Source organism: Acanthochromis polyacanthus, chromosome 9, assembly GCF_021347895.1.
Source record: "Acanthochromis polyacanthus isolate Apoly-LR-REF ecotype Palm Island chromosome 9, KAUST_Apoly_ChrSc, whole genome shotgun sequence".
NCBI classification, from domain to species: Eukaryota; Metazoa; Chordata; class Actinopteri; family Pomacentridae; genus Acanthochromis; species Acanthochromis polyacanthus.
The window spans coordinates 15,174,997-15,190,997 of record NC_067121.1 but is presented as its reverse complement, the minus strand read 5'-3'; the positions used below and the strand labels follow the sequence as shown (position 1 = coordinate 15,190,997).

The 16,001-nt window shown below is 45.3% G+C and overlaps 1 protein-coding gene across 15 annotated transcripts in view; it reads right to left on the bottom strand.

Moving 5' to 3' along the window:
• The window catches only part of phc3 (polyhomeotic homolog 3 (Drosophila)), a 94,663-nt gene that overhangs the window by 3,577 nt on the left and 75,085 nt on the right, over window positions 1-16,001 (bottom strand). For 11 of the 15 annotated variants that reach the window (XM_051953326.1, XM_051953331.1, XM_051953334.1 and 8 more), the window contains one exon: window positions 12,035-12,164. In XM_051953326.1, the coding sequence (XP_051809286.1) occupies window positions 12,035-12,164 (130 nt within the window). Of the gene's footprint in view, window positions 1-12,034; window positions 12,688-16,001 lie in introns of those variants that run through there. The other 4 variants (XR_007944256.1, XR_007944255.1, XM_051953337.1 and 1 more) reach the window with 4 other exon arrangements.

Below are 16,001 nucleotides of genomic sequence, written 5' to 3'. Positions count from 1 at the left end.
GTCATGCCCTCCAGACCCGACCTGACAGCCTAGGAGCAGCCCCTGGAAGTGCTACACATCAGAGCCAGCTCCCAATTGACAGTCGTCAGTACCCCATAGACGACAACCAGGACGAGCTCAGTGCTCCAAGGTGGACCCAACCACGAAGAGAAATAACAACCAGAGACTTAGATAAGGTGGCTCGGAACATCAACATCTTTACACCCAGTCCCACAGGTGGCCATGACATCCACGCCTACCTGCAGGACATCGACTATCACCTACAAAGACTTACCTATGCGACTCCGGAAGATAAAATCTACCTGATCAGAATAACGTCAAGCCTCGAGGTCCGCAGCTTTCTTGACCGACAGCCAGACAGGGTCAAAACCAACCCTACGCTATTCAAAGAAGCCCTGACCAGAGAGTTTTCTGATCCAGAGTCAGAACAGGGTTTGACTGTCGCCTTAGATGTCAAGCAAGGTAGACAGGAAACCCCACAAACCTACTACAACCGCCTCCGCCGAGCCTACTTCGGGGCCCGGAATGAACCCAACATGGAAGAAGACACACATTTTAAAACTCTCTTCCTCCGGAACCTTCACCCAACCTTGAACCACTACCTGGGTCTCATAGCCTGCCCACGTACGATGAGCATCCAACAGCTACGTGACCTAGCTATCAAGGCACACAACAAACAAAAGGCTGCATCTGAAAAAACCTCTAAGATGCCAGTGGTACTCAGTGTTGCCACACCTGACCCCAGCCTAACACTGGAAGGCACTCATCACCAACCAAAACACCATGATGAAGGTTGGGCACAAGCAGCCTCCAATAACAAACGTCCCACTTCAAGCCACATAAGGCCAAGGACCCAGAGAGACCAATGGGGAAAACCACGGCACCAAGAAGGGTCGAGGCCAAAACACCTCTGTCACTGGAACCCTCCGGAGAACAAACCCTCATCCTCCTTCACAGGGCCTTCTGACCCCCCAAGAATCAGAAGAGACCCTCCTCGGTACCACCAGGACCAACCAAAGAATCACAAATCCAAACCCGAAGCAGGGGATACTGAAGAGCTTGTACAACTTCTGAAGAACTACTTCAAGCAAAATCCACCCAAAGGATCAAAGGACAAAGAAGAGTCCTTATGACTAGAATCGCATGGCAGTGAGGACAGCACCCAACCAGTCTCCACAATGCAACAACAGGAAGAACTGACACCATCCATCCTCGTGAGCATAGCTGAAAATAACACCACTCCTCACACTGCGCCAGTCACGTCCACCAACCTTGATGAAAAGGCTGATGAACCACCACTTGACCCTGACCACTCCAAGGAACTGGTCCACCAACCTACCCAGAATGAAGCTCACATCACCACAGCGGACCCAGACCAAATAGATCCAGATCAAGACCTTTACCAAGAGCCAGACGATGTGCCCAATAGTGCCATCCTTATCATGTGCCTCGACACTGACCAAAAGCTAAATAACAAAGATGCTTTACCAGTCCGCGTTGATGCACCTGTGCCACAGCTTCTGGGTAACCTAATAGAAAAGGGAGTGGCCAGAAGATTCTACCTGACAATCACACTAGAAGATGCACTAACAATTGAAGCCCTCGTTGACACAGCAGCAGATATAACATTGATGTCAAACAGACTCTTTACTCAAGTTCAAACAGAAGCTGCCAAACTGAAGAGGACTTTACAACCTAACAGATGCTCCTTGGATGTACAGGCCTATTCAACGGTGGGCACACAGATGGAACATGTAATCCCAGTACACCTGACCATTGGCCCAATGACACTAGTACACCCAATGTACATATCTCAGCTTGACTCCATCCCTCTTCTCATTGGCAAAGATTTGCTGAATCGCTTTGAACCCCTGATAGACTTCAAACGACTGAAAATCTGGGCCCAGGTTCGGGAACCTCTACCACTGAAGTCTGCAGAACCATTGGACATTGGATGTCATGTCACAAAATCAGAGCCCCACACCACTGAGGAAAACAAGCTCCCCGAGCCTCAGTGGGATGCTGTGAACCAAGGCATGGAGTCCTTCCTCTGCGCCCTCATTCCAATGCCAAGGCCAGGAACATACTACCCCAAAATAAAAGGTGGCATACGACTCCATGACATTGAAGTGACGGATGTAATAACGGCCATGGGTGGGGAGAAATCAGCCATCAGTGAAGAATTGTATGATATGCTGAAACAGAGCAATCCTCAGATACCATACACCAAGAAATCGGCACGATTCCCCCTAAGTACAGATCCAGCATCAACAATATCAGCTACTGGTGTCTGTGCCCTGGACCTCAACTGGAACAACCGGCCAATGAGACACTACTTCCTGGTCATCGCACACCTGCCGCACCAGATGTACATCGGAGCAGACTTGCTTGTTAGGATGGCTGTTCAAGTGAACACGATCAACAACATTCTCTACACAGCCTCCCATGGACAACAGAACCCAGATGAAGTGAACCTTGACAACCTGAGATCTGGACAAACCATCCCAGAAGCTTGCGCTGTGGTCAGTGAACAAGAAGTCATGCTCCCAGCCTACACCAAAAGTGTTTCAGTCCGACTAAACCCGAAACGAGGCCACTCACGTCTTCCAGGACCTGACAAGACTTTCAACGATCAAACTGATGCATTGGCCAAAGCAGGTGCCCTGCGGGGAGACCAGTGGAAATTCCAATCCCACCCGCCCTTCATGTGGTCACACACCAAAGAACCCAAACACTTGCTGCTCAAGCTTCACCGCTACTTAATCTGGCTCCCCAAATATCCTCTCCTGACATTGCATTACTCCAGACAACAGATGCTGCAATACGCAAACTTGTCGACCATCTCACAGATCCTATATCCAAAACAATCTCAGAATCAGACCTACTAGACCTGCCAGACCTCCGCGACTTCCTCCGGGTCAAATCTACACTACAAATTACAGATGGTGTCCTTCTCTATGTCCCTGATGTCCACACTTCACCAAAACTCGTGGTCCCTCAGGCCCAAAGAGGGGGTGATGCTACTGTACGCCCATGATGCACCATGTGCTGGACACCGCAGCGCCAAAGCCACCCATGAAGCCCTCAGTGAAGTGACATACTGGCCCAACATGCGGCAAGATGTATCAGAATACGTCAAAGGATGTCTAGTCTGCTGTCAATTAACCAAATCGAAAGACACCGAAGCCAAGGCAGGATCAGGTCTACAGCTGCGTGATCCAGCCAGCTCAAGAACAAAAGTCTCACAAAGGCCACCCTGGCTACGCACAAACCCAGCCAGGGTAGGAAAGAGAAACAGACATGACCCAGACAGCCGACGCTTCCAGCCCAGAACTACCCCAAAGGAAGGCTAAGGGATAATGTTGGTTAGTTAGTCTGCTCTGGATCGCGTTTGGCTCCATTAAGTTTTTAATTATTATTCTATTTTTCTTTTTTCATTTTTATGATGACTAATTTTATTACGGCTATTCCTATTTTTTTTCTCTCGTTTGTTCTATGCATAATTTCTCTTACCTTCCTCGATTAGTTTTCTCTGCTCAAAATTTAACTGTAATGAATTTTTTTTTGTAGGTTCTTATCTTATTTTTCGTGAATTTTATATTATTTTTCTCGACTCTTTCTCCACATTAGGTAGTTACCTCCTGAACCAAAGTTGTCACTCTATAGATGGTAAACACACATTCTCCTAAACTGCCAAAAGGGAGGTGTGAACCCACGACTAAGTTAAATGAGCCAAGACATGGCCAATAACCACTCCAGCTTGCAATTTAACAGTAAACACTCTCACAACTCTCTGACATTCATTGAGAATTCCCAATCTCTTCTCTCTCCTTTCTACTCTCGCTTGCACCATGTTTACATCAGTGATCGGAAGTGTTACATTGCCATGTTTTGTGTCTGGTTGATGCTTGTGACCTTTTTCCAGCGCCTGATGACATCAACGATGCCATCATTCGAAAGGGGGGAGATGTAAGCTCCACCAGCCATCATCAACAATGAAACAGAACCAGGACAGGGTTTTGTTTATTCCTCCACCTAAGCTCTGGAGTCCTAGCTCCTCTGCAGCCACAGGATGGAGACGGGCTCTCCTTTTGATCAGCGAAGCAAGAGTGACACCAAGATACCATGCCAGATGTGGGACATGACTGGCATGGATGTGCGCCGAACTAAGTCAGCAGGAGGTGATGCCGAGAGCTGACTTTAAAGGATTTCCCCAATACAGACCTCCAGGATGTGTATTGAACCTGTCTTAGCAAGAGACTGGCTCAAAAACCCCAAGCACCATCAAGCCTCAAAGGAAACAAATTGAGGGCAATAAAATTCTGACTGATTCCTGAACCACAGAAGAGAGGAAGCTCAGAAACCTGGAGGATCACTTCAAAGACATTCCATTCACCGACAAAGGAACTCTGGACTCACCTCAAAGCTAACAAAGACAATCATCTCCCAATTCTGGACAAAACTCCTTTTATGTACATCCACTTCACCAAACAAGTGAACTTTTCAATGATTGTGTGATAAATCTACCTCTTGCCTTACGTTTCATATTTTATTCCTCCTGATTAGTATCAATGTCATAATTTTAACCTGTCTGCCGATCACATATGAGCATGTTTGGTATCATTTTAATCAGCTATCTATCAGTAATGCTCCTAGATAAACCATGTTCACCAAATTTCAATATTTTGGAAAGTTACAGAAATTACCTGAAAATGTAACTCTGTGGGACCTCTGGACCTCAGCCTTCCCTGACAGGGGATGTACCAGACCCCTGCTGAGTTAATGATATGCAAAGGCACCCCTTTAAAAGACCACATCTGAAACCACCATTTTGAGTTCTCTTGATAGCACCACTCTGAGTTCTTTTGAGTCAATTTGAGTTCTCCTGAATTTTGAAGTCGACTTGCTATCCATCACTCTGAGGCTCCACTCTGTCCACCGTTGTTCTGACCCGCTTCCACAGGCCGACCGAACCGCACGCATCATCGTCAACATCATCATCATCATCACGGGCACGCAAGTACCTTTCAATCACTGAATACTTGGTGCATTCCTCTAAATTCTTAGATTCCCTAAATCCATTCATTTGGCAAATTTTCACACTGGCATTTCCTAAAAGTTACGGCTGCTTTCAGGTGTGGTCTTCTAATTCCTTCCTCCCAGAGTGCCATATTATAACGTAATATTCTCCCAATATTGCGTCGTAATATTGAACTCTATTCCTTTCCTTCCCCGTCATTAACATTCTGCTTATTGTTTGTTTTGTGTTAGTGCTTTGTGCTTGTTGTGTTTGCTGTGCTCTTAGTTGATAGACATCATTTAATCACAGTTAGTTGTTGTTGTCTAGTTGTTGTTGTTAGTAAATAAATGTTTAGTAACTAAATCCAGTTGACTCAATGGTTTATTGTTCACATTTTGGTCCCTAACTTGTATTTGATTTCAGCTACCGAAATTCTACTCACATTCATTATTGAGCTAAAATAATTCCCTTGATTACTTTATGAGGCTTTCCTTGTCTGCAGCAAGAGATGTTTCAGATGCTGCATTATTATTTCTTCAAAAGTGCAACTCCTTGGCATTCAGAAAAACTAAAAGAAATGAAGAAAAAACATTGTACTGGTCAGTAAATGTTACTTTTATAGACCAAGCACAGGGAAAAAAATATGGAATCACCCCATTCTGAGGAAAAAAATATGGAATCATGAAAAACAGACAAAGAAAAAACAATCAAAACACATCACTAGTATTTAGTTGCACCACCTCTGGCTTTTATGACAGCTTGCAGTCTCTGAGGCATGGACTTGATGAGTGACAAACAGTATTCTTCATCAATCTGGTGCCAACTCTCTTTGATTGCAGTTGCCAGATCATCTTTGCAGGTCGGAGCCTTGCTGTGGACCATTTTTTTCAATTTCCACCACAGGTTTTCAATTGGGTTGAGATCTGGGCTATTTGCAGGCCATGACATTGACTGGATGTGTCTTTCTCCAAGGAATGCTTTCACAGTTTTTGCTCTGTGGTATGATGCATTGTCATCTTGGAAAATGATTTCATCATCCCCAAACATTTTTTCAATTGAAGTGATAAGAAAGCTGTCCAAAATGTCAATGTAAACTTGTGCATTTATTGAAGATTTAACCACAGCCATCTCCCCAGTGCCTTTGCCTGACATGCAGCCCCATATCATCAAGGACAAGATAAGATAAGATAAGATAGACTTTATTAATCTCACAAAGGAGAAATTTAACATTACAGGGCTCTTAGAAACAAAAACAAAAACAAAAAACAGGAGTGCAAAAGTCACAAAAGTGCAAGAACAAGATAATAAATATTGCACATAATAACAACTACACAGTAGTGTTATACAGTCTGATGGCAGTGGGGATGAAGGACCTGCGGTAGCGCTCCTTCTTGCACTGAGGGTGTCTGAGTCTTGTGCTAAAGGAGCTGCTCAGCTCCACTACAGTCCGGTGCAGTGGGTGGGAGCTGTTGTCCAAGATGGATGAGAGCTTGGTCAACATCCTCCTCTCACCCACATCCATCACAGAGTCCAGTGGGCAGCCCAGGACAGAGCTGGCCCTCTTGGTCAGCTTGTTCAGTCTCTTCATGTCCCGCTCTGTGCTGCCCGGGGCCCAGCAGACGACAGCGTAGAGGAAAGCAGAGGCTACCACAGTGTCGTAGAAAGTCCTTAGTAGAGGTCTGCACACTCCGAAGGACCTCAGCCTCCTCAGAAGGTGGAGGCAACTCTGGCCCTTCTTGTACAGAGCATCGGTGTTGTGGGACCAGTCCAGTTTATTGTTGAGGTGAACACCCAGGTACTTGAAGCTGTCCACTGTTTCAATGTCCTGCCCCTGGATGTTCACTGGTGGATGTGGGAGTGTCCTTCTCCTGAAGTCGACCACCATCTCCTTCGTCTTACTGGTGTTGAGGCACAGATGGTTGCGCTCACACCAGTCCACAAAGTCCATGATGACCGACCGATACTCCAGGTCGTTCCCCTCAGACACACGGCCCACAATGGCGGAGTCATCAGAGAACTTCTGGAGATGGCAGCTGTCCGTGTTGTAGGTGAAGTCCGAGGTGTAGATGGTGAAGAGGAAGGGCGAGAGGACGGTGCCCTGGGGCGCCCCCGTGCTGCAGACTACCACCTCTGACTCACAGCCGCGCAGCCGCACGTACTGTGGACGGTCAGTGAGGTAGTCAGTGGTCCAGGCAGCGAGATGTCCATCCACTCCCGCGTCCACCAGCTTCCCCCGCAGCAGCGCCGGCCTGATGGTGTTGAAGGCGCTGGAGAAGTCAAAGAACATGACTCTCACAGCGCTGCCGGCGCTCTCCAGGTGAGTGAGCGCTCGCTGCAGCAGGTAGATGACAGCATCTTCTACCCCCATGCTGGGCCTGTAGGCAAACTGCAGCGGGTCCAGGTCGGAGCTCACCACTGAGCGGAGGTAGTGGAGGAGGAGCCTCTCCATGGTCTTCATGAGGTGGGAGGTGAGGGCGACAGGTCTGTAGTGGGCCAGTTCCTTGGCGTGAGCTGTTTTAGGGACTGGGACCACACAGGAGGTTTTCCACAGGACGGGGACCCGCTCCAGGCTGAGGCTCAGGTTGTAGAGGTGGCAGAGGACCTCACAGAGCTGGTCCGTGCAGGTCCTCAGCAGCCTGGGGCTGATGCCGTCTGGTCCAGCAGATTTCCTCTGCTTCAGTCGCCTCAGCTCTCTCCTCACCTGGTCCGGTGTGAAGGAGAGGGGGGAGTGAGGGGGGGAGTGAGGTGGGCTGCAGGGGGTGGGAGTAGTTCGTGTGGGTGAGTTGGGGGCCGGTGAAGGTGTCGCAGGAAGGGGAGGGTCTGCTGGGCTGGGGATGTGTGAAGAGGGGGGAGCAGGAAAGGGGGCAGAGGGGGTGGGGGGAGAGTCAAATCTGTTCAAGTAACAGTTCAGCTCGTCCGCCCTGCGCTGGTCCCCATCAGCTGTCCCTCTGGCACTCTGTCCATGTCCAGAAATGTTCTTAAGTCCTCTCCACACGTCCCGCGCGTTGTTCTGAACCAGCTTCTCCTCCAGCCTCTTCCCATAGTCCTTCTTGGCCCTTCTGATCCACCACTGGAGCTCACGCTGCACTCTCTTCTGCTCCTCTCCTTTTCACCCCTGAGATGAAAGCCCGTTTCTTCTGGTTCAGGAGGGCTTTGAGCTCAGGGGTGACCCAGGGGTGGTTGTTGGAGAAGCACCGTACCGTCCGAGTTGGCACAGTGCTGTCCACGCAGAAGTTGATGTAGTCTGTGATGCAATGCATGAGGCCATCGATGTCATCTCCATGAGGACTGTAGAGCACGCTCCAGTCTGTGGTCTGGAAACAGTCTCTGAGTCTCTCACTGGCCTCATCTGTCCATGCCTTCACAGTTCTCTTCTGCACAGGTCCTCTTCTCACCTTGGGTGTGTAGTGGGGGAGCAGATGAATCAGGTTGTGGTCCGAGCGGCCCAGTGGGGGGAGGGGGGCAGCGGTGTAGGCGCCTTTCACGTTCACATACAGTAAGTCCAGTGTCTTGTCGCCCCGCGTGTGACACGTGACATACTGTGTGAAAGTTGGGAGAAAGGCAGAGAGGGAGGCGTGGTTGAAGTCTCCACTGATCAGGACGAGCGCCTGGGGATGGCGGCTCTGGGCTTCGCTCACGGCGCTGTGGAGTCTTTCACACGCTGTCCCTGCATGAGCTGATGGTGGGATGTACACGCAAAACACAATCACATGCGAGAACTCCCTCGGTAGATAATACGGCCGCAGCGCCACCGTAAGCATCTCCAAGTCCCGCGTGCACAGCTGTTCCTTCACATGCACGTTTGCTGGGTTACACCACCGCTCATTCACGTACACAGCCAGTCCTCCCCCAGACTTTTTGCCGCTTCCCACCGCGTTCCGGTCCGTGCGCGCGAGTGTAAAACCGTTCAGGGAAACCATAGAGTCCGGTGTATGTCCATTCAGCCACGTCTCCGTGAAACACATGAGGCTACACTCACGATGCTCCTTCAGCCGCGTCAGCGTGGCCAGCTCCTCTACCTTGTTGGTGATGGAGAGGAACGTTCCCCATGATGATAGAGGGAAAGTAAGTCCTGCGCTTTCGCCGTCCTCCTCTGCAGCCTCTTCTTTTCCTCCGTATCTCCGCGGGGACATGGGGCCTCTCCGTGTAGAGAAAGGATGAGCTGCGGAGGCCGAGAAGGGTCTCACGTGTGTAGCGTCTTTGTTCCTCAGAGCGGCCGCCGCTGTGTCCAGAGGGCTCACCTGAAGCAAGTCCAAAAAGTGCAAAAAACAGCACAACTCCGAATAAAAGTGGGTTTCCTATATGCACGATTGCACAAAGCTTCACCCACTTTAAGGAAAAATAGGAAAAAGTGCCTATTTACAATAGAAAAAACGAAAAGTAAGAAAAAAGGGTTGAGAGCTCCCGTAACCAGCTGCTGCTCGCACAGCGCCATCTTGTCTATGTCTTGTCTTGACTGTGGGAATTTTGATGTTTTCTTTAGGCAGTCCTCTTTGTAAATCTCACTGGAACGGCACCAAACAAAAGTTCCAGCGTCATCACCTTGTCCAATGCAGATTCGTGACTCATCACTGAAGATAACCTTCATCCAGTCATCCACAGTCCATGATTGCCTCTCCTTAGCCCATTGCAGTCTTGTTCTTTTTTGTTTAAGCGTCAATGATGGTTTCCTTTTAGCTTTCCTGTATAAAAATCCCATTTCCTTTAAGCGATTTTGCACAGTTCTGTCACATACATTGACTCCAGCTTCCTCCCATTTCTTCTTCATTTGTCTTGTTGTGCATTTTCTGTTTTCAAGACATATGGCCTTTAGTTGTTTGTCTTGACGCTTAGATGTCTTCCTTGGTCTACCAGTACGCTTGACTTTAACAACCTTCCCATGCTGTTTGTACTTGGTCCAGATCTTCGATACAGCTGACTGTGAACAGCCCACATCTTTGGCAACCATACGTGTAGAGTTACCTTCTTCAAGAAGTTTGATAATCCTGTCTTTGGCCTCAAGAGACATCTCCCTTGTTGGAGCCATGATTCTTGCCAATCCACTTGGTCCAGCAGCCCTCCAAGGTGTGATAACTGCACTGTTTTTAACTGCAGACTAACAAGCAGATGTAATTTGAGGCAGGTGCCCAATTAAGGAAAGGAAATTGACTGGGTGTGTCCTTATTTTCTGCTCAAAATGGAGTGATTCTATATTTTTTTCCTCAGAATTGAGTGATTCCATATTTATTTCCCTGCACTTGCTCTATAAAAGTAACATTTACTGACCAGCACAATGTTTTTTCTTCATTTCTTTTAGTGTTTCTGAAAGCCAAGATGTTGCACTTTGGAATGACCTTACAACTGTTTCATGCTTTTTATCTGAGTTTGATCTACAGAATAAAACGTCTGAGTGAGTGCTCGTCCAAGACTGGTGATTCCATACTTTTTGCTAGGGGTTGTAATCATCTGATTGTATGGATGTTTCTCACATTGCATTTCTTATTTCGTGTAACCAACAATTTTTTAATGATATGTATTCATTACAATATTATTTTATGAAAACAAAATAATACTTTTTTCTTGGCTTCTCTTTCTACTTATTTAACTATACTTCCTGAAATATATTTATCATATTACTGTCGTATGATTTTATCTATGTTGTGTTGTTTTTTCCTATCCTTCTTAGTACATTTTAGCATTTCCCTTGTAGATTCATTTAGTAACTCTGTTCAGAAAATGGATTTTTTTTAGCATGGTTTTCCCTTGTCTAGTAGCAACTAGTAAGTGCTACTACTAGCAGGCGTAATAGTTACTTCAAAGATGATTCCAGTTCATTTTAAACAGGTGTTTTTTAATTAATGTGGATAATGTGTCTCTAGAAGTCACACTGAATTTGCACTAAAACAATACAGAGAAAGAAGATGCACTAAAGGGCCCATATCACAGCAAAAATTATGAGCTCCTTGCAGCTTTCCAAAAACATTTGATTTTTCCAAGAATCATTTTAAATGTTGGTTTTTGAGTCTAAGAGTAAACACAAATTAGCTTGCAACTTGCCAATGTACTTGTCACCCTCCACATTTGTCTATGCTTGCTGTTTGTTTATATGTGTGAAGATGTGGATAGCTTTATGTTTAGCATGTGTCTGTGTTGAAGAGGTCGTACCAAACCAAGTAAAATGTTTTCCTTTGGATAATAAGATGCACACTGTGCAGTTTTAAATGACTGCCTGACTCCAGTTGTGGGTAGTTGCTCTTCAAACTGGCCCTAACAAAGACTAGTGTGTTGTTAGTAAACATAGTAAAAGGCAGGATGGTGTGCATTCTGCAGGATCAAAACACCTAAAACAGTTCTTCATCAAACAGGTGTTCCTCAAGTTAGGAGCACAGCTAATGTTTTAGGGTGCCATTCACACAAGATAGCTTGGGTAGTTCCCAGGAACTTTAATGTTTGCAACAACTTTTTAAATTAAGTAAAAATCTGTTTTTCTGGAAAGTTGGAAAAATAGGACAATTTGAAAAAAAAAAGAACTGACCTTCAATTTCCTTTGGTAAATATAAAATAAATCTGAATTAGGAAACCGACTTCAATTAGCTGGGTGGCCTGTCTCATCTGTAGGCTCGAAGAAAATGGTTGTCTTACAGTCAATGTTGACTACAAGTTTTTATGAAGTTTTCCAATAGATCGATGTTTATTCAAAAGGATTGAAAGATAAATGTGATGATTAAAATGAAATAGAGAGCAGAAAACGTTCAAATTTGGCTATTGCCAATTTGAATGGCTTGAACAAAATAAAATCAGTCTGGAGGCCACATCTATCTGGTGACAGAGGTCAATGCTGTCACAGACATTAAAACCTGCCTGTAGATCTCATTAATTTAGACAAACCCAAAGCATCACGTGAACTGTGTTCACAAGCCAAGAGTGTCCTACAAAACTTTGTTCCTGTCAAATTTAGCTGCTCCCTGGAGAGCAGCAGTCCCTGCAACACCTTTATACCTCCCTGTATGTGTCAGGTGAATGATATTAACTGACCTGTCTCAGAAAATATTCTCTGGAGGCTCCATTGACTCTGCAGGGAGGTCGTCCTCTCCTGCCCATCGGCCTGTGACCCCAGCGACCTGCTCGCAGCACCGTGATCTGCTTGGTGCAGCTCACACTGAACCTGAGCGTGAAAAGTTGTGAAATATTAGAGTGCATTTTCCAGGGAGACATAATTTCAGACAGTTAGACAGGCTGGTAGTCTGTGTCAAGACTTTTCCTCTTTTTGATGTCTGGATGGAGACTCAAAGAGAAACCTGGGAGTGATTGCACATTTCCTCTTCCACTTTGATTGAAGCTCAGTGGACTCCAGATGACGTCTTTCAGCACCGCCGGCACAAACTGCATTTTACGGTAGGTTATTTACTTAATTAAATCAATCAATCAATCAATCTTTATTTATAAAGCACTTTTCATACATTAGAAATGCTTTACATAGAATAAAACGCACAGAAAATAAAACACACACACACACACACACATGCGCGCGTGCGCTTACCTGAAGAACCCACCCCCATTCCCACCACCCCATCCCCCCGCCAAGATAAAATAAAAACATAGCAGCATGGGTTGGCTGAAAAAAAACAGACTGTTATTCATTTTTCCACATTGTTTGTGAGGTAAGGTGGTGAACTTTAGGCAAGACCCTGTAAACAGCACAAAGAATTAACATTACCAATCCTTATTGCAATAAAAGTTGAGACAGCGTTTTTTAGAATTTTCTGCTAATAGCAAAACGTAAATCCAAAACCACTAATGCTGTAGTTTCTACGTACATCGCGATGTTCCTACCCTTTGTTTGTAGCCATCAGTTTGGTGGTTTTTAGGTTAAAAAATGGGCTGGTATGGGCTAAACAATAGCACAGAAGTGAATTTTTCAGATCTACAGACAATACATGATATCCCATAAGTACTTATTAGCACTTCATTGAGTATGTAGTAATTTTTTTTCTTACATTTGATATATTTATCAGGGAATAGCCTTAAAGATAAAGTCAGTTTCTCCAAACAGTGTCTACAGCCACCTCATTTGAAAGCAGTTTTATGACCACAACCACTTTATAAAAGTATTCATGCTTAGCAACGACTTTGTGTGGGACTTTGCCCAGGTACAATGTGACTGAAGAGCAATTAACTTTCGATGTGTGAAATAAATGGCAAGCCCAAAATATATAGAAGCAGTCTCCGACTGATTTACTACACTGCCTCCAGCATTTATCCTGACCCTGAAAACCCAATGCACAACTTTCAGTTTTGGATTCTTTATCACATTATGTTCTTCCAGCAGAAATGTCGCTAGTATCTGCATTGCAAGTGTCACTTTGGCCTTCCCAAATATGATTTCAGTCATCCTCAGATTTCTCCAGACCTAAGCGGTTTAAATAATTTCATTTTTAAAAACAGTTATAGAATTCCATACAACAGCAGAGCACTGAGATTTTCTGCAAATGTCACTACAACAGTAGTGAATGGTGCATTTTGTTGGGGCTCTTTTCAGCAGCAGATCAACTCAGTAGGCTCAAAATATAATGCACGTTCATTCTTGATGGTGAAAAATGTAAAGTCAGGAAGGAATCATTTTGCAACTCAATTGTGTTTTAAATAGTATTTGGACAATAATTAAACTCTATGGGCCAACTAAATAAGTTGTTTCAGGCTTTGACTGCAAAGATGAAACTAGTTAGTTTTAATCCATTGATTTGCTGTTTTTTTTAAAAATCAGATTTACATCATATATATATACACACACAGTGGGTACAGAAAGTATTCAGACCCCTTGAAATTTTTCACTCTGTGTCATTGCAGCCATTTGCCAAAATCAAAAAAAGTTAATTTTATTTCTCATTAATGTACACTCAGCACCCCATCTTGACAGAAAAAACAGAAATGTATAGATTTTTTGCAAATTTATTAAAAAAGAAAAACTGAAATGTCACATGGTCATAAGTATTCAGACCCTTTGCAGCAACATTCATATTTAACTCACATGCTGTCCATTTCTTCTGATCCTTCTCGAGATGGTTCTGCTTCTTTATTGGAGTCCAGCTGTGTTTAATTAAACTGATTGAACTTGATTAGGAAAGGCACACACCTGTCTATATAAGACCTTACAGCTCACAGTGCATGTGTGAAGGTTGCCTGTGAAGGTTGCCTGAAGGTTGTTTAGAAAAACAAACTTGGCGTGAGAATGTGCGCACCGGTGCGCCAACTTTGATGCTTGCTTAAGCACATTTTGGAGACAGAGGGAACGGCAGTGCTTACCCGGAAAATCCAGACTGACTTTATTTATGTATTAATATAAATACAAATAAAGGCAGTCTGGCATTGCGATGATACGAGATGATTTCAAAAAGGAGGGGCTAACGGATGCAGCTTGAACGAGAAAGAACCAATCAGCGTAACACAGATGTGACACACAAACAAATCGACCTTGTAGTCCATGTAGTCGCGGTGAATGATTACTGCCGTTTTTGTCACAAAAATCTGCGAATACATGGGGTACTCTCAAGTACAACACTTATTTTTGAAAAGGCTATGCAACAAAACTCCTTCCGAACAATTAGCGGTGTTAGGAATAACGTTAAATCGGAGCCAAACCAATTCGGTGCGTATGTGTAAAAGTTGCTTAAATTTAATCACACGTTTGGAACGGGATTTTCCTCTGTACAAACAATGGCAAGAAGCCGAAAGTAACGAGCCATCCACTGCCTCCTCATCGTCGGAAACGTCAAGTGAAAAGAAGCAACGACTAACACCATCCAAAACGCCAAGAGACCACAAAAAGATTCGCTTTGGCCCCCCTCCTCTTTCTCTCTCTCACTCTCTCCTTCTTGTTTTACGGCGGTGGCCCCCCTCCTCCTCCTCCGGCATCATCTTTAAGGGTAATCCAGGCGCTGAAGATGACGCAGCATTAACTCCCGCCTCCCGTGCTATGATTGGTCGTACCAAACTGTACCGGGAGGGAAACACGATTCAATTTGCACAATGCGAATTGGGGCGGCATGGCTCAGTGGGTAGAGTGGCCGTCTTGTAACTGGAAGGTTGCTGATTCGATCCTCGGCCCATCGTGCTCATTTCGAGGTGTCCCTGAGCAAGACACCTAACCCCTAATTGCTCCTGATGGGTTGTGGTTAGCGCCTTGCATGGCAGCTTCTGCCATGAGTGTGTGAATGTGTGTGTGAATGGGTGAATGTGATGTATCATGTAAAGCGCTTTGGATAAAAGCGCTATATAAATACAACCATTTACCATTTACAATGCCAAACTGACTCTCCTGTGTCTCCTAACATGGAGATTGGAGATTCAGTTTGGATTTTCCAAGCTACGGCAGTGCCGGAGGATGAAGTGGTGAATTGAAACCAGATTGATCTCAAACCTTTATTGTCATCACATATTAGACTTGTAAAGCCGTAATCATAAACCCTCATTGTTGTAGATGTTCATATAGTGTGCCATTCGGCCTATGACTGTATTTACAGAACTATGTTCATATATTAACAGGGGCGGATTGAAGGGCCGGTCCACATCTGGGCCGGTGCGCTGGTCTTCATTAAATAGTTTTGTTTACTGAGCACCCGCCGCCTGTATAGCTCATCGGCTAATGCAGGTGACCCATTTGCAGAGACTGGTCTACGATGCAGCGGCCGGGGTTCGATTCCTGCCTGTGGCACTTTTAAGCATGTCTTCCCCCTACTCTTCTCCCCATTTTCTGTCACTCTTCACTGCAACTATCACAGTAAAAAGGAAAAAAAAGTAAATTATTTTGTTTATTTATCCATATGCGGCCGAATGGGATGAGCGTCCAACCATTAATCAGCCCTGTACAGGCACGCAGGCCCACATGCGTCACATCACAACCACGCTCAGTGTAGGGAAAAGACTGCAGGCCGGCGCTGCGTAAAATGCTGTGGATCCAGCAGCTTATTTATATACAGATACATTCATGAGTTACTTTGCATTG